Source organism: Ornithorhynchus anatinus, chromosome 19 (assembly GCF_004115215.2).
Source record: "Ornithorhynchus anatinus isolate Pmale09 chromosome 19, mOrnAna1.pri.v4, whole genome shotgun sequence".
NCBI classification, from domain to species: domain Eukaryota; kingdom Metazoa; phylum Chordata; class Mammalia; order Monotremata; family Ornithorhynchidae; genus Ornithorhynchus; species Ornithorhynchus anatinus.
The window spans coordinates 9837078-9863251 of NC_041746.1; the positions used below are offsets into that span (position 1 = coordinate 9837078).

Sequence of the window (26174 nt, forward strand, 5' to 3'; positions counted from 1 at the left end):
AATAGAAATGCCATTTGGGGTTATTTCTTCACAAAATTATGTAGCTGGGCAAAAATTGACATCTACTACAGTCTCATTCTCCAGGAGGGGTCACTGTAGTGCACAGTACACAAGCATGTGGAATCCGTAGATCAAATAAATAGACTCTGGTTGGTAAGTAAAAGGACATTTTAGCTATGTCATAGGCAAAACAAACCAGTTTTCCATAAAATTACAGCCTAAGTGAACATATGGCATAGTTTCCTTTTGCCTTTCCAGAAAACATTATGCTGATTATACCTTCAATTGTCCAGTCTGGCATCTTCATCTCAGCCTGCATAAGCTGTGCTGCCATTCTGTAAATACAATCTAAGGCTGTGTTAAGCAGATTTTGTGCATTTTAATAAAAAAAACTTTCTGATAATAAATGTAATCAATGTTAATGCTTAATTTGATTATAGCTTTGGTTTTTCTGGATTCAACAAGGCACATGTTGCCCATTTTTCTTGCGTTTCATACTGTGGCTCAGCTAACCCCTCAATCGCCTTCCACTATTAAAAGGAAAATGATCCCAAACTGTACATTAGAGCTCTTTGAAATGGAAAAATTGAATGTTTTCCTGAGAAACCGAGATTATTGGGACATTGCATATTAGAATTCCTTTAAGACGATAACCACACCAATTTTACATTTGTCTGATAAACTAGCCTCTCTATAAATCATTACTCATTATCTAAAGACCTCTCTGTTAATTTTTGTTAGTTCATCCAGTTAGTGAGTTTTTGTAATAAAGATTTATGAAACTTAATTTTTGAATCCTGTCAGATAAGTGTCAGGATACGGTGAGTCGGCTTTGTTGAGGGAGTAGCCCAGGAGATTTTCAGGGCCCTGACTGATAGTTTGTGTGCTACAAAAGCACAGGAATGAAAATTGGGTTCTATTGATTCTAATTAGGGAAACATTAAATAAGATTTACCTAGAAACAGTTCTCATGGCAATTCAGTTTCCTGAGTGATGTAGCTTTCTCAATTCATTCAACATTTTTCTATTCCTTCCCTTGGAGTACTATTTTATACTGGTAGCATTTTTCCCTATAATGAAATAACTAGGATTAGGTGGTCTTTTTCACTCAGACTGCCTAACCCTTTTTACGCTTTTTTTTTTTAACTAGTAGAATCTAGGGGTTTATCTACAGGTTTTATAGCATTGTCACAGAGATAAATGCTGAAAGTTTTCCCAGCATATATGAAAACACACATTATTCCTACATCTTCTGCAGAAAGCAAACATCTTTTTAATACTCCTACTCAGGAGTTTATCAAAAATTAAAGAAGTGTTTTGCCCTCAATCAACCCAAACCTGGGGCACCAATGTTGGATTCATTCATATGTTCTGGGAATGCCATCAGTTAGAAAATAGTCTACATGGTTCTGGGAAGGCTTCCTTTAACCGGAAAAACTGCCTGGCCCCTTGGGCAGACCATGGGCCTGGGAGTCAGGAAACTGATCCCAGTTCTGCCACTTTGCTGCTGTGTGTTTTTGGGCAAGTTACTTTACCTCTGGGGGCCTCACTTTTCTCATCTGTCAAAAGGGAGGAAATGTCTATTCTCCCTCCCCCTTAAGATTCTGAGCCTCATGTGGGAGAAGGACTCTATACATTCATTCATTCATTCAATAGTATTTATTGAGCACTTACTGTTTACAAAACACTGTACTAAGCAGTTGGGAGAGTACAATATAAAAATAAACAGACACATTGCCTGCCCACAACAAACTTACGGTCTAGAGGGGGAAACATACATTAATATAAACAAATAAAATATCTTTGGCATATAGTAAGCACTTTATAAATACCACCATTATAATTATTATCATTATTATTAGGGAGGTTGAGATGAGGGGACTTGCTTTTTGAGGCTGAGAATTCACAGCCCTTTTTCCTTTGGGCAATTTGAACTACTTTAGAACAAAGGAACTTTAAAAAAAAATTTATTTCTAAAAATGATACTGTCTGGTTGCTAGTTGAATATAGTGAAAATTACATTTTTTTTCTTGACTACAAAGGTCACATTCATATTCCTAGTAAAGGAGGATGATAGGAAGTAGAATATTCAAATAATCTGGCCTGATCCTGACCTTTTCATATCTTCTCCCTTCCAAGTCAATAGAAAATCTGCAATTGGAGGAGATACACAACCACTTTGGAGGGGTTGAAAATTGTGCCAAGTAGAAATTATTCAGTTAGCAAAGCTTTTACAACCCTTTCCATAAACTCACATGCCCCAGAGCACTAAAACACATTTGATGTGATGCTTTCCTTTGGCCTTAGTGTGTATTTTATGAAAGAATTTAAACATATATCACAAGTTTTGAATGCACAAATTTGAAGCAAGAGGAAAATACCAAAGAAAAGCATGAAAATACCAGCAAATACTATGCATTTAAGAAAATAGTTATTCCTTTGAACAGTCCTCCTCTCCTGATATTGAATATTTTGGAAGTCTAGTGAAAAAAGACATTGTTTATTGCATCTCAAAGAAATGTGTTTCCATCAGTAATTGTCAGGCAAAATAACTCGTTACTTCTAAAGGGAAATAAAACAATTAACGACTTCATATCCAAGATTATCATGAGTGCAAGGCTGCTTTCATCATTGGCTTGCTTTGGAAAGATTTAGATGTGCAGCCTTCTCTTGTGTAGCAAATATTCACCTTAAGGAAATAAAAAAGCCCAGAAAGTGTCCCGTACTGATGAGTTTGCATTTTTCATGTTGGACCAGGAAAGCTTTTTTTTTCCCTAGAGAGAAAAAGTACTTGATTTCATTTCCAAAATATTGGACTGATTCTGCTTTTCATTCTATTGTTTCATTTTATCCAAATACATCGTAAGGCAAACTATTCTTAGGGCACACACTTATTCACTGTTCTGCTTTTAAAAAATGATAAATTTATGGTTTAGAAAAAATAGGATGATACTACTAGTGAATTTGTAGTGCTCTGGTCCGTTCCTGCAGATAACAAGATTGTCTCCCATTTGCTGGTGGCTGAACCGGAGAAGATCTATGCCATGCCTGACCCCACCGTCCCAGACAGTGACATCAAAGCACTTACCACACTGTGTGACCTGGCAGACAGAGAATTGGTGGTCATCATCGGATGGGCTAAGCATATTCCAGGTACATTTTAAAATATATAAATATGATATAAATAGAATAAAATATATCATATTTATAATTTGTATTTATAAATATAAATATGGAAAACCTCAGCTCTTGGTTTATTTCAGTGTTGACTATAATGTTGAATGTATTTCCTGATTTTCATATGTATGTGCAAATGTTAACAGTTTTCTTTGTACGATTTTTTGTACCTTAAACTCCAGAAAAAAATTAGCCACTAATCATGTTGTGTAGAACATGGTGCAACTGGTACTGTTGATTAATGAGATTAAGGGTATTTTGACAGAGCCAATAACCAGTATTCAGTTTTGGCCTTCTTAGATCCCTTTAAATGCAAAAATGTCCACCAAAGTAGGATATTTGTACATTTTTTATGGTATTTGTTAAGAAGCGCTTACACCGTACTAAGCACTGGGGTAGATATAGGCTAATCAGGTTGGACACAATCCATGGATGCATGTCCAGTGAGGTTGGACACAATCCATGTTCCTCATAGGGCTCAGAGTCTTAATCTCCATTTTACAGATGTGGTACCTGAGGCATAGAGAAGTTAAGTGACTTGCCCAAGATCACACAGCAGGCAAGTGTCAGACCTGGCATTAGAACCCAGGTCCTTCTGACTCCCAGGCCCATACTCCATCCATTAGGCCACTCTGCTGCTTCATTTGCTCCAGTTTGATTCTATGCTAATTAAATGACATCCATTAACCAGTTGGATTGGGAAGAATTTAGGACTGAATAATATCCAATTTTTTTTGCTGTAGTTTAAAACCATCTTTCTATATTTTTTCTTTACCCTCATTGAAATTCTTTCATGCTAATCTGAATGAATTAGCCTGCCAACAGTCTACTTAACAAAATTATCCCCCTCTGTGAATATCTTGGAATGCATCTTTTTCCTTGGTAGGAACAGTCTGTTCTGAACACACATGTGCATGCATGCACACACATGCACACAAACATGTGTGCAAACACACACAGACACACCACCACCCACCCCCAACCTCCCACTGCATAAATAAACATCAAAAGAGCAGTGATTATGATTTAGTGACTAAATTCAGTAAATTTCATTTAAGCTGTAGAAGGAAAGTATAATAAAGTACAAAGTCAGTGTGTTTTTCACTCTTACTTGAGACTATAGGATTTTAGTCTTGAAATTGTCCTTATATTTGAAATATTTTGCTAGTGGAGGAATCTTCCTCCAGTTTAGGCACAACTCACTGTTTTAACCAAACAGATTTAGTTGTTTGAACTTTGCACACAAATGGTTTATAAACAACCTTTGGAAACATGAGCAATGTTTTTCTGGTACAGTTAACTTATTTCTGTCTCCTTAAACTAGTTTGTCTTTATGCTTTGAATGCTACAGTAATTTCTTTAATCAAATTGATGGAAGTCCCTTTCCCAGCCCACACTGAAACCAATTTATTGGTCATGATACGCCAGCTATGTTGCTAACAGTCGTAACGAACTGTCAGGCAATATCGCACTGAAGCTAATTTGAAGTCATTAGGTGTGCAGCGTTCAGGCAACAATTTGTTACAGTGGTTAGGAACACAGCTGACATTTCTGAATGGCTTTGTTCAGTGCAGTTCTAGATGAGCCCAAGCAAATTGTAAACTAATTTAAACATCACTCTGTATTATACCAGCTACTTTGTCTTACACTGGTTGCTAATAAAGCACCCCAAATTAAGTCAAAACTAGTTAAATAGGTGAGGTTGAGTGTGATCTTTGTAAGATGCCTAATTCAAGCGTACGCTCACCTATAGGTGAATTTCACTGTCAGTGGCTTCTTCTTCAAGCACGAAGGACAACTATACGCTTTAAGAGAAAGAGCTTCAGGGCTAGAATTCAGTCACACAGCCTGCACTGTTTAGATGTTTTATCTGTTATTATGTATATGTTATGGTTTTGATTTGAGAAATAAATATTTTATGGCTTTGGGGGGTAAATTTAAGGGGTTTATATTCTTTTTTAAAAGAAGGAAGCTCAGTAAACTGTTTAGTAAATGTTTATGCCACAATGAATGTAATCTGGAAGTACAATCCTTCCCCAACTAAGCCCTCATTTCCCCTATTCCTTCTACCTTCTGTCTCACCCTTGCACTTGGATTTGAATCCTTTAAGCACTTGTTATTCTCCCCACCTCAGCCCCATAGCATTTAATGTACATATCAGAACGTTTCTATTAACTCCGTTGCACTCTCCAAAGTGCTCTGTATGTACAGTATTGAGCCTACAGTGCTCAATAAATACCATTGATTTGTTGATTGGAGGGCGTTCAAGAGCTTAAAATATACGTGGTCTCAATTGAAGAGGCAAAAAGTCAGAGTGGAAGCACCCCGCCACTCCATCTGTAGGTTTGTTGGGTGGTTTAGTGGATTATCATTTACTCTAGTTAAGTGTTACTAAGAGATAGGCAGCCTCAAAAGAGTTCATGATAAAGTCTTAAGTGCTTGCTAAGCCCCAGGTTATAAAATGCAGTGGTTGGGGCTTGGCATAAGAAAGAGTAAAGTGCTGAGTGTTAGCTCCAGGGGTATTGATTGGTGGTTTGAATGAAGACGCCTTCCTGTTCTTCAGCCAATGACTGCTAATTTATCCAGGCCTCCTCTATAATAATAATAATAATAATGTTGGTATTTGTTAAGCGCTTACTATGTGCAGAGCACTGTTCTAAGAGCTGGGGTAGACACGGGGGAATCAGGTTGTCCCATGTGGGGTTCACAGTCTTAATCCCCATTTTACAGATGAGGGAACTGAGGCACAGAGAAGTTAAGTGACTTGCCCACAGTCCCACAGCTGACAAGTGGCAGAGCTGGGATTTGAACTCATGAGCCCTGACTCCAAAACCCATGCTCTTTCCACTGCATCACGCTGCTTCTCATAGCAAACCTCCAGAAGTCACCTCCCCTCCCTGGCAACCCAGTCAGGAGAAAAGGAGGTAAAATTAAAGCAGCAGTTGAAATTCATTTTTCTATCATCATACCATGGGAAGCACTCCATAGCATCTTTTCAAGATGTCAAATAAATGCTTTGGAATGGAATGAACTGGTGTTATGGACATAAAAACTGGTTTCTCAGTTCGAGAACCAGATCGACTCCAAGGAAGAGTTCAGTAAATATGTTTCCAAAAGGAAAATATCCTGTGAATGACTGTCAATGACCCCTCAGTAGAAATGATGAATCAAGTTGATTGCGTTAAAGTTACTGGATTGTTTTCTTTGCCTTTAGCCCCTCCAGAATGTTAAAGAGGAAGGGGTTGTACCATCATGCCTATTCAGGCTCCCACCCTATCTTATTTTAATCCACTCCCTTGTTATTAGAAGGTACATATTTCTGTATCATTGCAAATGGAAAGAACACAGGCCTAGGAGTCAGAAGGATTGAAGTCTCTGCCCTTCACCTGTGGAACATCTTCCCTCCTCAAATCTGCCAAACAATCACTCGTCCCCCTTCAAAGCCCTACTGAAGGTGCACTCCCTCCAAAATGTTTTCCCAGACTAAGCCACTTTTCCCCAGCTTTCCCTTCCTTCTGTGTCACCTCGACTCACTTTCTTTGCTCTCACCCCCAACCCCAGAGCACTTATGTGTATTTGTATATATCTATGATTCTATTTACATTTATGCCTGTTTACTTGTTTTGATGTCTGTCTCCCCCATCTTGACTGTGAGCTTGTTGTGGGCAGGGATTGTCTCTCTTTATTACTGTATTGTACTTTCCAAGCACTTAATACAGTGCTCTGCACACAGTAAGTGCTCAAAAAATGCGATTGAATGAATGAATGACTGTGAACTGAGGCAAGTCACTTTTTTCTGTGCCTCAGTTTCCTCATCTGTGAAAATGGAGATTCAATATCTCCAATATCCAATTCTCCCACCTTCTCAAATTGTGAGCCCCTTGTGAGGCGGGGTCATTGTCTGATCTGATTATCTTGCATTTACTCCCAGTATTTTGTCACAGTGTTTGGCACATTGTAAGCGATTAACAAATATGACTTACCGTTGTTGGCACAATCTGTGTCAGTGGGAGTGCCATTCTACATTTCTGGGAGAAAGTTCTGGAGTATAAAGATGTAATTAAAACAAAGTTCCTGTTATAGTGCAATTACACCATGTCAAAGCCATTATGAAATTGAATTCAAATGTAAACTTTCTGAAAGTTAAAAAGTGAGGGGAACTACAAAATGAAGTCATTTACCAGCCAACAAGAAGAGGTCTGCATTGAAGATAGCAAATCCAGACAAAGCAACCTCCCTTTTTCCTTCTTCTCCTTCTTGGAGTCATAACCAAGAATGTGTCCAACTAGGATAGAAAATAAAGGCGTGCACTACTGCACAAGTGCTTTTCCAAGTAAAAATTGGAGAACTCAACCATAGGAAATGTTGAAATGAAAATAAGGCAGACCCGCTTTAACTGTAAATAGAATTAATGTACTCACATTATTAACTGGAAAAGTGTGCTGTTATGAAACTTGACCATGTCTTATCTGAAGAAGAGAAAGATCACAATGGCATTAGAAACCGCTTGACTTTAGTTAAAGGAGCGTAAGGGCACAAGAACAGATGATGGTGCCCTAATAGCCCTTTTTAAGAATGACAGGGCCCGGCCATTAGCATCCTTTTATATCCTTGGAAATTGCTCATGCCTTGCTTTTCTGGTTCCTATCTGCCTGACTCTTTTTTATTTCTCTTTCAATTTCATCCGCGCTCGGATAAGCGCATGCTAACACAATATGATTGAGCTGTAAAATGGAACGCTGTCGCCTCTAATCTCTTTTATGTAGATATGGAGGTACTTGCACACTCCACTTCATTCTCTCCCCATTGTTGGCCTTTTGAAAACGGGCTGCCGAGTCATGGAGGCTCAGTCAGATATTAGAGCTAGGTTTCACAGGGTGTGATAAGAAGATTATCAACCCAGCAGTCAGATCTATTATTGTTCTTTCTGAATGATTAAAATATTCTTATGTTCAATAACTTCATTCGCAAACTACTGAAGGTACTCAGTCAGATGCTGAAACTGCTGCATCTGCTGCTTGAAAAGACATAACCCGTATTAGCTGACCTATTTCAACGGCTTAAATCTATTTGTGGATCCTGCTGGGTTTGAATGCGTAGGTGAACACATTCATTTTGTTGTATTTGGTGGCTTGATTCTCCCAGTATCCGAAGGATAACAGGGAGGTGTGTTTATTTGGAACTTGATAAATTAAACATGTGATCTTTCCCAGTTTGTCGGGGAATTCTTTTGAAGTCTGATCGCAATTTTGGAATCATTCAGGCACCATTTTGGGAATGTAATCATCTCATTGTCATTCTGCCAACATGTGCAATGTTCTCTTAAACTAAGTGGAGGTAAGAAACATTAAGCTTTTAAAAATGTGCATATTACAAAGATGAAGGGACTAAATGTTCTATAAAAATTTTGCATGCATGAAAAACATCAATCCAGGCCGTAGAAATCAACTTTGCCCAGTTGACATGAAAAATTTGGGGTTTTTTAAAAAATGAGACAAGTTGATTCGAAACTGCCTCCTTTGTAGCCTCTTTTAAGATTGCTTCCAATTGAACGTGTTCAGACAATGCCAGGCCTCAATAGAGATCATAGGTGAGAACAAGCACTGGCCTGATATAAAAACAGGTGCCCCACCAGGGTGTAAGTTCTGATGGAGCAAATCCAAGAATGTTTTGAATATTTTACTGCGAATGTTAAAGTTTTATGAAACATTATTGCTTCAGCATACTCTTTGGAGAAGACAATATTTAAGGCTTCCTTTCCAAAGCAGCTCTCCTGGGTACAGTTTAGCATTCTTAAACTGAACAAGAACATGATTTGCTGCAGAGTTGTCATTTTTAAAATGCCCTTTACTCCCTATGTACATTATTGGCTCCACTTTGGTAAGGATATGTGGGAAAGCATAAAACAGGTGGTGAAACTCATCTCTGAAGATTGTTTTTTCCATGGGTATCTTCCTTAGTGTATGCTTGTGTTCATGTCACAATTTGTGGCTTTGTCAAGTCAGTCCAGAGTATAGATTCAATGCTCATTGTGCTGAACACTGGGCTAGATGCTGTATACACGCATAGAGAAAATGAATTTGGACCTGTACGTATTTCAGAGGCTTCTCTGATTGTCTGATCAGGCTTGAAGTATCCCTTTTTATGCAATGTCCAAAGTGTGATGCTTTCCATTCAACTGGGAATTTCAACATTAGTGGTGATTTCCACTTTCTGTGGTACTTTCCATCTCCTGTGATGCAGAGTCACGAAGAGTCATTCATGAATTCTCCTATCAACCTGAATTCTCATATCAACTTTATTTTTTGTTTTAAAGGCTTCTAAACTTTTGTCTCACTTTGGCTGAGAAAGGTCAGGTGGCAGATTTTCTGGTGCCGTCAAAAACACTTTGCCTTAATATTGTTTCATTATTTTAAGCAGAGCCATTACCGTATGTACGTTACAGAAGTTGAACTCAGAGCATAGTACAGTGGTTGGCATTGAGTAGGCACTTAACAAAAACCACAGTTATGTGGAAAAAGGGTAAGATAGTGGGATAGTGAAGGGTTCCTCCCAATACACACATTTTCCAAGCTCCCTTCCCCTGAACCTATTTCTTTCCCTGCTTGCTTCCAACACGTCCATCTGACCACACACACTCACTCACCCATGTACTTTTCTAGGCTCACGTACCCACATTCACTCACCCATACTCAACCCCACCACACAACACTCAGTCTTGCAAAATGAAACTTTTAAGTGAGAGGAACAATGGCCCCATGAAACGAGCTGTATTCCAGGAAGAAGACTGAGCCAAATGACTTGGATCCTATTCTGAAATTAGCCAGAGGGCCTAAAATCAATGGCATTTCACCAGTTCTTGGGCGAGTGCATTTTTATACTTTGGATGGGTTTTTGTTTTCTTATATGAAGAGGGTGTGAAGAGAAGGGTACAGAAAATGTGTGCTAGCTCCCCTTGTAGGAGGAAAATTCCTTTGGATAGGTAAAAATGAAAGCCCTAAATATATTGTGTGAGTCATTTTCTTTGGCTCCACTTCAATTTCCTTATTTCAAAACAGAGCTCATACTTACCTTTTCTCCTTTCCAAACAGGGTTATGTGTTAAGGATACGAAGTTGAGGTTTTCAGAGAAAAGAGTTTTGTGAAAATAGGTGTGGTGGTTCTCCTGAATTTAAATCCATACCTAAAATTGTTTTTCTGTCTCTAAAAGAAAAGATTTTTGGAGCAAAAATGTCCACGTTGTAAAGCCTACATAGGGCTCACAGTGAGCTCTCTGCCCTGCTGCTCCTAATTGAGACCTTCCACTCACCCATAATCCTTTCTCTTGTGGTTTGGTTGCACTTTTCTCCCTCTGTGTCCTGCTTTATCTGCCTCAACCAATCTCCAAATGAATGCATGTCTATCATGGTCTTGGCTTTGACACTCTGGATATATTGATTAATAGTTGCCCTAAGCTCCTTTTAGCAAATCAAATTTTCACTTTTAGCAAGGATTTCGCCTCTGATTTATTCAGCAAAGTGAAATGCACTAAATTGACTTTGACATTCAGGGAAAATGGCTGAAAAACAAAGAGGAGAGGAAAAAAGATATATATTATATGGCAGCTGGGACTTCAAACATAGGAAAGACAGTTTTCTAGGGAATGTAGGGTAATTTAAAAGTGTGTATCCAACCACTGGGAGAGATGGAGGGACAGAAGTGTTCTCTCCAAAAATGTGTTTACTTGGAAGATATTTAATGGAATTAAGTAAGTGATTCTCACTAGCAACACTAAACTGTTCTGTTTACTAATAATTTCATTCTTCCAGGAAATATATTTCTAATAGAATTTTGTAGGTATTAAAAAAAAGTTTCAAAAACTGCAGCATCCTAATAGTTTTAAAATGACACTCAAATGAGCTGACTTGAACAAAAGTGGTAGAGATTGACGCAGAAATTTATAAAATACTTCTTCAGACCCAATGTAGAAAAAACGAAATCTTCCTGTATGTTTTTAGGAAAGTTAGACTTGTCTGGGTTGCCCCATTTGACTGACAGACTAAGACTGTATGCTTATTAGGCATAGACCCAGTCAACCATTAGCATTAAAGTTCGCTAGTATGTTTTTGAGGTAATAAATGTTGAAAATTAGGGTGGAGAAGCAGTACTAGCCTTTGCCAAAGTAGGGGAATTTGGTCTGGATATCAGGCAACATACCCTGACAACATGATAAACTGCTCTGCGGTCATGAAGCGGATGAAAGGAGGGAGGGGAGAGTAGAATCTGCATTTCTTTGGACATTTTAGCATTAGAAACTTTGCCAAAGGGGAAGATTCTTCACAGGCAATAGCGTGTTGGTTAAGAGATCCTTTTCACCCATAATTTTCATGATTGAACTTTTGGTGTTTGAACTGCGTGAGGGTCTTGGCTGATTTGGGTTTGTGCTGATTGATGCCCAGTCATTGAGTTCAGGGGTGGTGCTAGGATTGGGGTTGCTGTTAAAGTGAGTCTCTCTTCAGGTCCAAACACATGAATAGAGGAGAACCATCTATCTACACACCGTGGTTTGGGGAAAAGACATCACTGCTTCTGCGTTTTGGGCAGAGTGTGAATTTTTCAACCTGAGAGTTGGGGAGGTGATTGAAACTAGGCAGTACCAACCCAGGAAGAACAGCTGCTTCTGCTGTGAAGGCTAGTGGAAAGAACACGGGCCTGAAAGTCAGGAGTCCTGGATTCTAATTCCAGCTCTGCCACATGTTTGCTGTGACCTTGGGCAAGTCACTTAACTTTTCTTTTCCTCAGTTTCTTCATCTGTATAAAGGGCTTTAATGCCTGATCTTGATTCACCTGGCTAGCCTTCTCTGTGCCTCAGTTACCTCATCTGTAAAATGGGGATTGAGACTGGAAGCCCCACATGGGACGGGGGCAGTGTCCAACTGGATTTACCTGTATCCACCCCAGCACTTAATACAGTGCCGGGCACATAGTAAGTGCTTAACTAACACCATCATTTTTATTATTATTATTTGCCATTTGCCTGCTGTGTGACTTTGGGCAAATCACTTTACCTCTTTGTTCCTCGGTTTCCTCATCTGTAAAATGGGGACTTAATACCGTCCTTCCCTCCCCCTTCGATGCTGAGCCCTGTCTGGGACTTACTCCCCACACATTCCCTGGGTGATAATAATTACGGTATTTGTTAAGCGCTTACTCTGTGCCAGGCACTATAATAAGACGAGCTTTGTGGTGAACACACACAGCCTGCAAGTGGTGCGTGGTAAATCTTCCACTTACCTCCTCCAGCTCTGTGCTCAATATATAAGAAGTAAAGACAGTTATTTTGATATAAATATCGACAGTCAAATTTCTGTAAAATTCCTGAAAGGATTCTGGAAATCATGGTCAAAAATGTCACCCCCCCAAATCTCTGTGATGTCTTTTCAGTTAGAATTTCACATTTAAGTATTACCAACACATCATTCTTAAATCTGAAGTGCTATCTTTGTGCTCTGACATGACATATCACTAAGGAGGTGACTGTCTAGTAGTTTACATTTTTCATATTCAATATAAAAGAAGCCTCATTAACAGAAGGATGAGCCTAAATGTATTCCATCTGGCTCTCTCCTTTGAACGTTTTATTACCCCCTTCCTTTTTTCTTCATTTTCAACAAATCTAATATGAAAGCTTGCAGCACTAACTGACCTCCACATTGACCCGAGACTCCAGCAGCAACAGCAAGTTTGCAAATCGGAGAGCATCTGAAAGGCTACACAAGCGACACCAGGGCATATCAGGCATTTAGAGGCATGGTAGTTCCCTTAAAAATATTCATTTTTGCTGCTAATTCAGGGTAACATCTAACCATTTTTGTAACTGTAAATTAGAAAAATCTAGTGAAATCCTGCCAAAAGACCATTCTAATTGCTGAAATCTGAATTATCTTCTTCTTGGGCTGCATTTCCCAAACAATACAGTACAGAATTACAGTACAGTATCTAAATTCCTGGTGGGCAAGGAAGGTGTCTCCCAATTCTGTTGTATTATACTCTCCTAAGCACTTAGTACAGTGCTCTGCACACAGCAAGCACTTAAGAAATACCATTGATTGATTGTTACAGTTCTGCCATCTCAAAATTTGTCCTTTTTTTAACTCAAGAAAAACCTGAAGCTTTTTTACTTAGCTTTTTACTTAAAAGAGTACCAGATAGGTAGAGACCTAGGTTCTAGTTCTTGCTTGGTTAATTGCCCATTTTGTCACATTGGGGAAGCTACTTAATTTTTCTGTGCCTCAGTTTTCCCATCTGTAAAATGGAAACAAAGTAACCGCTCCCCTCCCGTCATAGACTATGAGCCCTGTGTGGGACAGTGACTGTGGGATCTGATTATTTGTATCAACCCCAGTGCATAGCCCAATGCTTGACCCACAGTGTAAATGCTTAATACCATTATTATAAAAAATAATAACAATGAAATTATTTTGTAAAATACTGGTTTATTTCCCCCAGTTATTTAGCCAGAATGAGCAAGGGCATACAATGTTTCTGAAACTTTAAAGAGTTTTAAAATTTTAATTTCAGTCTTTCAGTTTTGATTTATGTCTTTTATGATCTATGCTAGAAGTATCAGCATATTGACGCTTTGCTGAAGTGGGATTGAAATGTGGTATAAAAAATCCTATCCTTTCGCAGTATCCTAATATAAAACAGGTCAGTGTAAAGTATGTAACCTTGTATTGGATAAAAGTGTGGCTACCTCAAGGCCACAGATTGTGGGTTCATTCCATATTGGAGGGAGGGAGGAAAGGAATAAGTTGGTCAGACTAGTTGTAGAGCCTATAGGTTTATACTGATAGGTCTAGGTCACCAGCACAACCTGGCTTATTTTTCTGGAAGTCACCTGAGCCCAATTAAATATTGTGCTTCCAAGAGAGTCTCTAAAGGGCTGCCACTTTCTCTCTGGATGAGGTAGGCTTCACGTCTGCTTAACCTACATTAGAAAAGGATGAATTACCTGAATTACTAGGCTCTCTTAGTCAGCAACTTAGTCTTGTGGCCCAGCACATGAAGACTGGGGGTATAAAGATGAAAGGCAAAAAAGAAACATCTGGGTGTTAGTGGCCAGATCATCTTTTATAAATCAAGTCAGCATTTTTAAGGAAAACCAAGAAGGCTATTATCGGTCTGAGTGACCTGGTTCATACCAGAGACCTGAGAATTTATATATGTGCTGCTAAATAGTTTGTCCATCGTCAAAACTACCAGTACAGCCATCCTAACTGAGAGTGCTTGAAATTCACATTTAATTGAAACTTTCAGACTTTTCTTTAGTTTTCCTAATTCTAGTCTTTGGATTCAGTTCCCTGAAAATAAAAGTAAGATGGCTGAATGAACTTTATTTAGGTAGTCCAGAAAATGTCCACCATCCATCATCACAATCCTTAATAAAGCTCATCATTCCAAGCACGATACAATATGCTTAGGGAACTGAGACCCAGTCCTCTCTCCTCAAGGATCTCAGAACCTAAGATGTAGGGGGTAAGAAGGCAAAAGGAAAGAGAGAGGGGAATACAGACTCACATAGAAAATTGATGTTCAGCTCACTAAAAGTGATAGACTTATATGCATATGCATAGACATGTATATGCATATGTGTATATGTATTATATATAAGAATCTTGTGTTCTGTTAAGTGATTTGCCCGGGTTCACAGAGCAGGCATATGGTGGAGCCAGAATCCTGACTCAGAAATGTTCTTTCCACTAGGCCACACTTCTTCTTTAATGTAGAGATAAGAAATGGGACCAAATGTGGGGTGACAGCTGGTACTGATTCAGCTAACACTCTTCTTGAAATACTTTTCATTTCCACTAGACAGATTTACACACAATCCCTCCATGAAGCCATTAGCGGTTTCTAGGCAGGGATACACATTAATCAATTGTATTTATTGATTGCTTGCTATTTGCAGAGTACTGTACTAAATGTTTTGGAGAATACAGTATGACAGAATTGCTATTAATTTTCTTTTTTGAAGTTGCTCTCAGCTGTTTGGCCGCTTGGTGCAAGACCCTTCCTAAGACCCCAGCAATAGGAGTTACTTTGAATATGACACTTGTGGCTTGTTCCAAAAGCTTTTTTCAGAGTTCCAGAGATTTACACAGACTCTGGCTGCTGAAAACTTTCAGGCCCCCAAACCAATTCAACCAAACAAAAAACACCACTGAAATAATTTGGCCATGCAGAAATGAGTCAGCTATACACTCCCCTCTACTTCTGTTGACTTTGAGGGCTCTAAAGTTAATTTTTCAGACCTACAGTACCCCCTTGTGTTCAGTCAGCCAAAGCCTCATAGCACAATTCAGCACTGTTGAAGGTAGTAGTGGAAGGATTCAAAAATACTCTGTAGAATTCCTGCTTGCTTTGCTGGTGTCAAAGGTACCAAATGGCAACTTCAAATTTTTCAATTCACGAGTCTAATGGAGAAATGGCTGTGACCATTATGTGCCTCTGTAAGGACTCATGAAGGAGGGTGGGAGGCAGGGGAAGTAACATAGCCTAGTGGATAACGCATGGGCCTGGGAGTCAGAGGACTTGGGTCCAATCCCGACTCTGCCACTTTTATCAATCAACCAATCATATTTATTGAGTGCTTACTGTATGCAGAGTACTGTATTAAGCAGTTGGAGAGTACGGTGTAACAGCGCTAGGAGGCACAGTCCCTGCCCATGATGAGCTTACAGTCTAGTCTGCTGTGTGACCTTGGACAATTAACTTCTCTGTGCCTCAGTTACCTGATCTGTAAAATGGGAATTAAGACTGTAAGCCCCACGTGAGTTACAGACTTCTGTATCTAACCTCAACAGCTTGTATCTAACCCAGTGCTTAGTATAGTGCCGGGCACATAATAAGCATTTAACAAATATCATAAAAAAATACATCCTTACTGCCTCGTGAGCATTCTCACATCTCCTAAATACTTGGGTACTAGCCCCTAACTGTAGATTAGTGTGTGTCTCCCCTACTGGGTTGTAAACTATTTGAGGCAGGAATCGTGCCTACCAACTCTATTATTCTATTGGACTCTTCCAAACACTTAGTACAAGTACAATACTTGGCACTGAGTAAAGCACTCAGTAAATAATATTGATTAATTTGGTTATAAAGGCAGAAACATTTAAATGCATGTTTACCTGCTACTGCTATTAACATTGTCCAGGCAGTAGAATCATGATGGTTCCAGACCTCCTTTATGTGTCAACCCTTGTGCCTGCAGTCAAATTTTAACAGTATTTGAGGTTCTGGCTCCAAGGTTTTCAACATCTTAAGAGATTCAGGTCAGAGTGAACCTAGGCTGATCAGATCGCAACCCCAAAATCTGACCTGTGGAGCTTATTTGTCAACCCCAGTCAATCCATGGATTTACTGAGTGCTTCCTAGGGGCAGAGCACTGTACTGATTGCTTGCGAGAGTAAAATACAATAGAGTTTGCAAACACATTCCATGCCCACAACGAGCTTACAGTCTAGAAGGGAAGACAGACCTTAAAATGCATTACATTTAATAATGATGGTATTTGTTAAGCACTAACTTTGTGCCAGGCACTGCACTAAATGTTGTACAATCAGTACTATTTGTGGAACATCCATTCAGTGCAAGGCATTATACTAAGGTCAAGAGAGAGGGTAACAAACCTATTTTCCTCTTCTTCTCTCCATAAATATGGAGGAGATGTCTTAAAGGAACAGCAAGCAGTATGGCTTAATGGATAGCGCCTAGGAGTTAAAAGGACCTGTGTTCTAATCCCAGTTCTGCCACATGTCTGGTGTGTGACCTTGGGCAAGTCACTTAATTTCTCTGTGCTTCAGTTGCCTCACCTGTAAAACGGGGATAAGAGTGTGAGCCTCATTTGGAGTAGAGACTGTCTCTCTAACCTGATTAACTTGTATTTACCTCAGCACTTAGAACGGTGCTTGGCATGTAGTAAGAGCTTAACAAGTACTATTATTACGATTAACAACAATTCTGAACTGGCCTAAAGAAGATTGAGTATTGAGTTGGAAGTGGTGGGATTTGAAAGGAGTTGGAGAGCAGGAGCATTTGGGGTTAAAAGCTCAATAACACAACGCTGCTCATTCAGGATTGTAATAATGATAATAATCATGGTATTTGTACATGCTTATTATGTGCCAACCACTGTACTAAGCACTACGGTAGATACAAGATAATCAGGTTGGACACAGGCCAAGTCCCTTGGGAGGCTTCCAGCCTAAATAAGGAGACAAGGTATTGAATTCCCATTTTGCAGATGAGGAAACTGAGGCACTCCATAGCTTGTTGATTTGTCCAAGGTTACACAGTCATCTAACTCTCAGGCCCATGCTCTTTCCAGTAGGTCTTGTGGCAGTGCTCTTTATGTCTTCATCTTTCCACCGTAGCCTGAATAGTCCGCTCTTCCTGGGTCCAGGAATAGTTCTACTATACTTCTATTGATATCTACATAAATAGTTTTCCTTCATATTCAGAGAAGACACCACTGACTGATGGGAAAATTACCCTGAAAATGCATTTGTGGGTGAAAACTCTGATATAGGACCCGCAGGCCTAGCCACATTGTGCGCGCATAAATGTTGCTCCTTTTTGGGTTGTTTCATTTTTGTTTGCAGCACCTGGGGTGTTTTTTCTTCTCTCCTCGTGTCCCTTTCCTTACCAAGTTTTTACAGGAAACGAGCCACTCCTTTCTCGATAGCAGTATGCCACACTATTTTATTATCAGCAGTAGACTCCCAGTTTTCAGCTGGGATGCAGTATTATCTGAGGTTTTATTTTACCGTGTCCCTGAAATGTTTCCTCTGCCCTCCTTGCTTTCCATTTTACAGTTTCAGCTCTCCGTTCAGCAGTTGTTTGGGTGTCCTCCTGCCACTTAATCTCCTCAAGCGTCCCACCTGGCATAACTCTGATAAGGTGGACGTAGATTCCATACTGGGAAACTGTCCACATTCCAGGACTCCATCATTTGTGACTTTCTCCTGACACTTGACTCAATATCAAGAAACTGCTCAGGATATCGTGCCTGTGTATGGGTCCACGTAGAGTCGGTTGGGCAATACTAGAGCTGTGGTAGACTTTTAGTTTGGTCTGAATTGTTACTTATTTGCAAGAGTAAAATTGTGGGTAATTTCTCCTGTCATGAATTGAAGCTTTCCTTGATGAGCTGGTGAAAACTGTTCAGCAACAGACAGTCACCCTGATTATTCACCAACTGATTATCCAGGTTCTCTGATTTTCCTCCTCCTGTTGGGCTATTTGCTGTTTATTAGCCCATTCACCAAAAGATGGGCAGGAGAAAACAAGGGAAATTGAACTCAAAACCAGTATCTTTGTAAAAACATTTAGTGGGAAAGGCAGTGGAAGCTATCAGTCGTATCAGTTCACTTGTAGTTTGAGCACAATCTGTGGGTTTCATTTACCAAGACTGTTCTCTCCCCTATACTCCTTGGGTATGCAAGAGCTGGTGCTTTAAAACTGACTGAAACTTTTCTTATCCAAATGAAATTTCCAAGATAATTTTGGGTAGGTGGAAGAAAATTATTACAAGTCAATTAGAATTTGGCTAGCTCAAAAGCTCTTCTTATATGAATTTACATTTCTTGGCTCACAAAGCTCAAATTATGAAAATATTGGAGTTCTTTGAACATAATCAGCTGTAGAAATTCAGCTTGGCTTGTTACCAAACACTATGTAATAGCCATTGCCTTTAACAAACTGCACATGATAATATGTAGTACTTTTTATTGGACCAGCATAGCAATTACAGCTCATTCTTTATTCCTAGGCTCAGGAGAATGGTATTGTCAGTACACCTCGTTCTCCTACAACACGGGGCTATAGGAGAACACGTGCACATCCGGCTCACTGTAGGTGTCTACTATCAGCACTCAAGAAAGGCAGCGTGGCTGAGTGGAAAGAGCATGATTAGGTATCGAGAGACCTAGTTTCTGATTCCAGCTCTGCCACTGGCTTACTGTGAACCCTTGGGGAAGTCACTTAACTATCCTGTGCTTCACTTTCCTCCTCTGATAAACTAAGGAATACTTCTCCTGCTGCCCTCCTCTTTTAGACTATGACCCCCATACAGGACAGCGTACAGTAAGGGCTCAATAAATACGATGGAATGATAGTGTCCAATCTGCTTGATTTGTATCCATCCTAGCATTTAGCAAAGTGCTTGGCATATAGTAAACTCCTAATAATCCATCACAGAGTGCTTACTCTGTGCTGAGCACTGTATTAAGGGCTTGGGAGAGTACATTATAGTTGATAGATACATTCCCTGCCCACAAGGAACTATTCCTGAGGAACAATTCACCTGAAAACTGGACTTTCCAATACAAAATGCTAAATTCAGTGCTCTGTACACAGGAAATGCTCAATCCCTACCACTGATTGATTGAGAAAACTGGAGGAATGGTCCCTCTTGCTAGATCCAAAAAGGCTTATTCTGTTGGAAAGATATTCCAGCCAAAATGGGTAGTAAAAGCACACCACTGAGCAGGGTAGACTGTCCTGGAACCTGCTGGACTTTTAATTGTAGTTCAGTGTCTGTCTCCCCCTCTAGATTGTAAACTCCTTGGAAGAATCTTATGAACTAATTCTCTTGTAGTCTCCTTAGCCCATAGTACAGTGCTCTGCCAACATAGTTGTTCAACAAATAGTATTGATTGGCATAATGGACATTGTAGGTGAATTGTTGGTTTTAAACCTCTGTGTTTTTTGAGAATTCTTTCAGGCTATGTGGTGGTTTTTTTCCCCAATTATTAGCTCCATAAAATCCTAGAAATACCAGGCTAAAGGAATAGTTTCTAAGCCAGCTCCATTCTAATCGGAAGACCCGGGTAGAAGCTTGCCACTTTATCTCTTAAAAGTTCCCCTGTGTACACCTCTTGTTCTGCCTAGAAGTAACTAGGCATTTGAGACCGTGACAGGATTGCTTCTTTAAGAATGAATTCTTTTCTGAAACACTGGTTCCTGTTTTATGTTTTTCCAGGATTTGGGCTGATTGTTGACGTGACTGTGTTTGGGAGTGTAAAGGTCAGGTTCAGGCTAGGTTTGGTACCTTAACCAGCTCACTACTACCAGTATACTTGGGAGGTGGATTCTCCAGGTTACATCCACATTTGGCTAGTTATCCTCTTATCAAGTGCTCTACATCCCTTTGTTTATTTGAGGAGACAGGAAGACTGTGTAAAGGCTGCTTAGTCAGGGATATCAGCCTTGTTGGCAGGGGAGTGATTGCCAGTTGAAAAACAAGGCATTATTGCTCATTTTTTCCCTCTTATTAGTTTGATTACATTTGCAAATCAAATCAATCCATCAGACATGATCAGGCCTCGTCCGCATTTTAAGGAATAGTAATCTCCGTCTAATAAGATGCAAATGTGTCACATCGGTAAGTAACCAATAAATCATCGTCTTGTCTTTGGCAATCATTAAATATCAGAACCAACAGTCAATTTTTAGTATTTTCAATTTGCGATATGCCGCTGGAATATAAAGATAGATGGACGTAATTACACAAACCAAACACTATTTCAGTTCATTCCAGACAGCAAATTTAGTGGAAGGTATAACTGGCTTGTCATCACACTACATTATTCCTGGCGGTTCATGCAAAGTTCACAGACAAGCTTCAAATGGACATTGCTCTTTTTTTTTTTTTTAACTTACATCAACGTCTCCACCATGACAAGCAAACTCCCCTGTAAGACCTTAGGGGGGCTTATCCCTCAGTGGTAGGAAAAGAAGCCTCATGTAATCTTCAGTGTGGAGTAGTGGACGGGATCATAGTCCATCCTATCCTACATTAAAAAAAAAAAGGACAAAAACTTTCCATGTAATCTATCAAACACCCAATTCTTGCACTAAAATAATTTTCAAGGATTTCTTCTAAGGTGAAAAATCTTTAAAACCTCTGTTGTTTCTCATTTTCAGAGGTAGCAACATACATCTTACAGCCCTATCATTCCTAAATAAGTTCTAAGCAATATGATTTTGGGTTTCAAAGATCTGTTCCACTTATTAATGTAAGTGAATGGCATTTTGAGAGCACTACACCATGGGGTGGTTTTTTTTTTTTGAAGCTGTGCACTTTCGAGGCATTTTTCCTTAATTGAATTAGGGAAGACCAGTGCCATTCCATTTCGTATGTTTAGTCTTTTTCTGAAGCCCACTATTCCTGTCTAGCCCTGCTGTCCGTCCAGCGGAAAGAGTTCAAATCTGGGAATCACAAGACCTGGATTCTAGTCCAGGTTCTGTCTGTAGCTGGATGTCATAGCTGAACATCTCACTTGCTCTTCACAACGTGCTCCACCCCTGGCCCCCTATTCTCCAGTTGCTCTTTGTTCCAGAGCCAGAACGCAGTTGCCCCGTAGAATCTAAGCCCATTGTGGGCAGGGATTGTCTCTGTCTATTGCTGTATTGTACTTTCCAAGCGCTTTGCACAGTGCTCTGAACTCAGTAAGCACTCAATAAATATGGTTGAATGAATGAATTGCCAAGGAATGAATCCCGACCTGTGAGGATCAAGGCTCCTCTGGTGTTCCTGACAGGATCCTGTCATCACTCCTCCTGTCTCTGAATAGGATGCATCCCATTTCATTTTCATTTTTCATACAAAGCTCTGGATAAATTATTAAAACCCAAATGTAAAAACTGTTTTTTTCCTCTTGTCAGGGTCCTATTTCGAATTTTTGTCTTGATCCTCAGGGTCTGTGTCCAACATGCCATCTTGTATCTCTAGATGTAAACTCCCTCTACACTCTAAGATCCTTGTGGGCAACTTATGTGTTTTACCAGCTCTGTTGTATTACACACTCCAAGTGCTTAGTACAGTGCTATGCTCACAGTAAGCACTCATTAAATGTCATTGATGGATCTCCCCCAGAGCTTAGAAGAGTGTTTGGCACATAGTAAGTGCTTAATGAATACCACAATTATGTCTATCTCTCTCACTCCCCTAGGCCAACATTTCAACCGAAGTATGGCTCTTATTTAGACCTTTTGGTTTCTAAATGCTTTTCCACTGCTATTTTAGTTCTTTTTTATTCTGTCTTTCCTTGCGCATCTTATTTGATCTTCCTCCAATAAGCCCTAACTAGGACTTGGAAATCTTTTTATTCATCTTCTTTTCCTTCCCCTTTCTTTTCCTTGTGATGCATACATCACCAGGTAGAATCGAGGAACGTACATGACTCTCCATCAATCACTTGTTTGTGAATAGCAGAAAATAAATCCTAGCGTGTATCAAGTCTGACCTGATGGGTATCAGTGTATTTAGAAATTGAATTACCCAATTCATGCCTTCTGTTATAACGATGCCAGGTTGTCTATGGAAAGTTAAAAGTGTGTTCATTTTGTCTTGAGTAAAGTCAAAGTTATATTTCCTTAAGCTAATGAAACTTAGTTCTAATGTTGGAAAATCCACCAGAAGATTGTTGAATTACTCGTGGTATCAAACCTTCAGAATATTGAAGTGGGTCTATCTTTCACTGTGAGGTTGGGGCCTTATTGGGCTGTCATATTCCCCTACCAGATCTTTAGGGAGGTAAGATAGAAGATGTGCTTGAGTGGTTAAGGAAATGTTAGTTGATTCATGCAGTTAACCATCCTCATGGTGAAAACATCTTGGTTTTGGGGTAGTGATATTTGTGGTTGTGGTCAATAAGATTATGAAATATCACCCCTGAACTCCTTCCGGATGCACTCCTTAATTCACATGAGTTTATGGAATGCATAAACCAAATGCATTGGCTGATCAGAATGCATCATTGGTTTGTGAAACAGTCATTTGACCCATTAGACACATTGTCCATTCTACTCCCTTTTGCTCAAACATTCAGAGCTTGCAGCTTCCCTGGATGTCTTTTTCTCTTTCCCAAACTCCAGGGCTTTTGGATATTGATCTTAAAAATGCAGACCTGGCCCCTCCTCATGCCTGTCATACTAACCAATTGATGCTAAGCTCCTTGTGGGCAGAGATCATGTCTACCTACTCTTTTGCAGTGTACTGTCCCAAGCATTTAGTACAGTGCTCTGAGCACAGTAAGTGCTCATGAAATACCATTGCTAGATGGATCAACATAGCCCAAGCATCCCCATATACACAGACCTTTGCCAAAGTCCTTGCAAGGTACAACTTAGAATATCATGTAGGATGTGCCTTCGAAGGTAAGCACCAGAATCTTATGTCTGCCTAACCAATTTATGTACCACCAAAGTATGCTTAATTTGCATTTTCAACAAATCTGAGATGGATCTAGGTGAAAAAATTGGCAGGACCACATTCAACCTAATTACCAATCTCAGTGTTTCCAGGCTACCAGTAATATGACACAGCTCTGTGGCAGACACCTGTGTTATTGGTATGCTCCTAATATAGAAGCTAACAAATAAACACGAATACAGGTGTAGCATCTGCACCCATTGATCACTGCACTATGAGAATTAATCACCTGGCATTCAGCTTGGAGAATAAAATTTACATTTTCAATGTATGCAATGCATTATCACACCCTCTTGAACAAATAAAGTCAAGTCATGTGAAGCCTAATCTATATGGAGCCATTTATATCATTGCAGATCGAACTTTGGCCCCAAAGAACTAGACCCAGGGCCGGACTTTAATGATCCTGTTTTATATTTGTTCTTTAAAAGTTGAAGATGTTTTAAAATTGCACTTCCACACAACCCAAAGCCCTGGTGCATTCTTTAAATGCACCACACTTCCTAATAGGGTTGAATCACAAAGGAGTAGAAATTCATTCTTTCATTTTACTATGTAGTGCAAATTAATTCACCTCGCAATTATTTCACTCAGGCTTGGCTATTGTTTCAGCCTCAAGTAGGTTCTCCTTCGCTTGGAGTGAAGGAAAATAGGGTTGGCCATGGCCATAAACAATGCTTAGCAGAAGCTCATTCTGTCCAATTCATGCTCCCGATTCCTCCCTGCAGCACTGCGCTGAAGTTTGTTTGGCTCCCTTACCTAAGGTTCTATTTATTAGGCTATATTAGAGCTATCTAAATGGGATGAATAATCATCATCAATGCCGTTGTCAATAAATATTTATTCATAAGGTAAGTGGTAATGGGATGGAAAAAGCACATTGCTCTATTTTCACGGGCAAAGTATGCAGGAGATTGTCCGAACAACCCACTCACGGATGCAGTCTCACCACTGCAGCTTCATCTCTGAACAACTCGGTAACTGGGCAATATAATCCTCCTGCACTTTTAATACTTTTGAGAACAGACTGCAGCCTTATAAGCGAAAGGCTAATAAATACTTCTGGTAGTTAGACTCCAGGGAGAAAGATGCTGTTTAAGAAAATGTTTGTTTGCCTCCCTCATTAGAGTTTAAATTCCTTATGGGCAGGAAAGGTCTCACTTGGTTATTCTCAAGTGCCCGGTCTATATGCACCACACTAAATGGGCACTCAGTAAATGCTACTATTACGACGACTAAAATTATAATTTTTTTGTGTCCTCCAAGTGCAAGTGTACCAAGCACCTTGTGTACAAGCAGGAATTTTAAGGAGATGTAACTTTTGTCCTGTTTCCCTGGTTTTTCTTGCTCAAACCTTGGTGTTTGAATAAGAATACTGCCCTACAGACGTTTTTTTCTTCTTGTATTTAAAATTGAACAGTAGCGATGCTGGACTCCGAAGCTGGCTGTGACATATTCGAAGTAGCATTTTTTTTGGAAAATGTCACAGAATTTTTTATTTTCTGGCTAATTACGTATTTATATGTGATGGCTCTAATGGAACCATTTCAGTCCATTGGATAAGCAGTATGCTTTTTAACAAATGTATAAATATGTATTTATCCAACCAACCGGAACACCTTTCTTTTCCAGCATTCTCATCGACTGAGTAAACAATTTTATGTAGGTTTTTTGAAAGTATAAATATGTATTTAAATGATAAGCATTCTAAACTATCATGTAAATAATTTTTTAAGCATTTAAAAATTACATTTGATGTGTTAAAGGATGGCTTGGAAACATAGAGATAAATAAGACTCCAAAGATAGTGGCATTAATTTGGAAATTCTCAGGGTTTCAGGGATTATTTTTTTTTTGAATTGCAATCTTGAAATCCATCAACTGTAATGCAATCCAGTACAAAATGCATGAAAATGCAAGGATAAATTATATCAATTTACATGGCAGGTAGGCTTCTACTCTAAAACACATAGAATTGTGAATTGTTATTTAAAGATTTGATGTCTCTTGAAACAGAATTATGAAGATGTAAATCTGAAGATCAGTGTGGTGCAGAAATTCCCATTAATCATTTTCTTTGGTAAAATCTTGTCCTAAGTGTATGTGTATTTTTTTTGTTATAAAATGTGCAAAATTAACTAGGAAAGGATAAAAATCTTCAAAGTATGTTTGTCATTTTGGCCCTTTGAAGCAATTCCTCCATATTTGTGTAATTTATCAAATATAATAATAATTTCCATATTTGTTAAGCACATACTATGTGCCAGGCACTGTACTAAGCACTGGAGGCAGGTTGGACACCATCCCTGTCCCATGTGGGGCTCACAGTCTCAATCCCCATTTTACAGGTGAGGTACCTGAGGCCCAGAGAAGTTAAGTCACTTGCCCAAGGTCACACAGCAGACAAGTGGCAGAGCCGGGATTAGAACCCATGACCTTTAGACTCCCAGGCCTGTGCTCTGACCACTACACTGAATATATCATAAACTTACATTCAAGAGTTAATCTGGAATTTTTATACTATTGTGATTAGCAAGATCATTTTTGTGACATTAGCCATTATTTTTTTATTTGTTACTAAGAAGAATAATCTCCCCCGATTAGATCTCCCCCGATTAGACTTTAAGCCCGTCGATGGGCAGGGATTGTCTCTATCTGTTGCCCAATTGTACATTCCAAGGGCTTAGTACAGTGCTCTGTACATAGTAAGTGCTCAGTAAATACTGTTGAATGAATGA

At 39.4% G+C, this 26174-nt stretch overlaps 1 protein-coding gene across 8 annotated transcripts in view; it reads left to right on the forward strand.

Annotated features, from left to right (window-relative positions):
* ESRRG (estrogen related receptor gamma) overlaps positions 1 to 26174 on the forward strand; it is a 465100-nt gene that overhangs the window by 403510 nt on the left and 35416 nt on the right. For 7 of the 8 annotated variants that reach the window (XM_029047306.2, XM_029047310.2, XM_029047308.2 and 4 more), the window contains one exon: positions 2971 to 3153. In XM_029047306.2, coding sequence (XP_028903139.1) covers positions 2971 to 3153 — 183 coding nt within the window. The remainder of the gene's footprint in view (positions 1 to 2970; positions 3154 to 26174) is intronic. The other variant, XM_007672363.2, reaches the window with a different exon arrangement.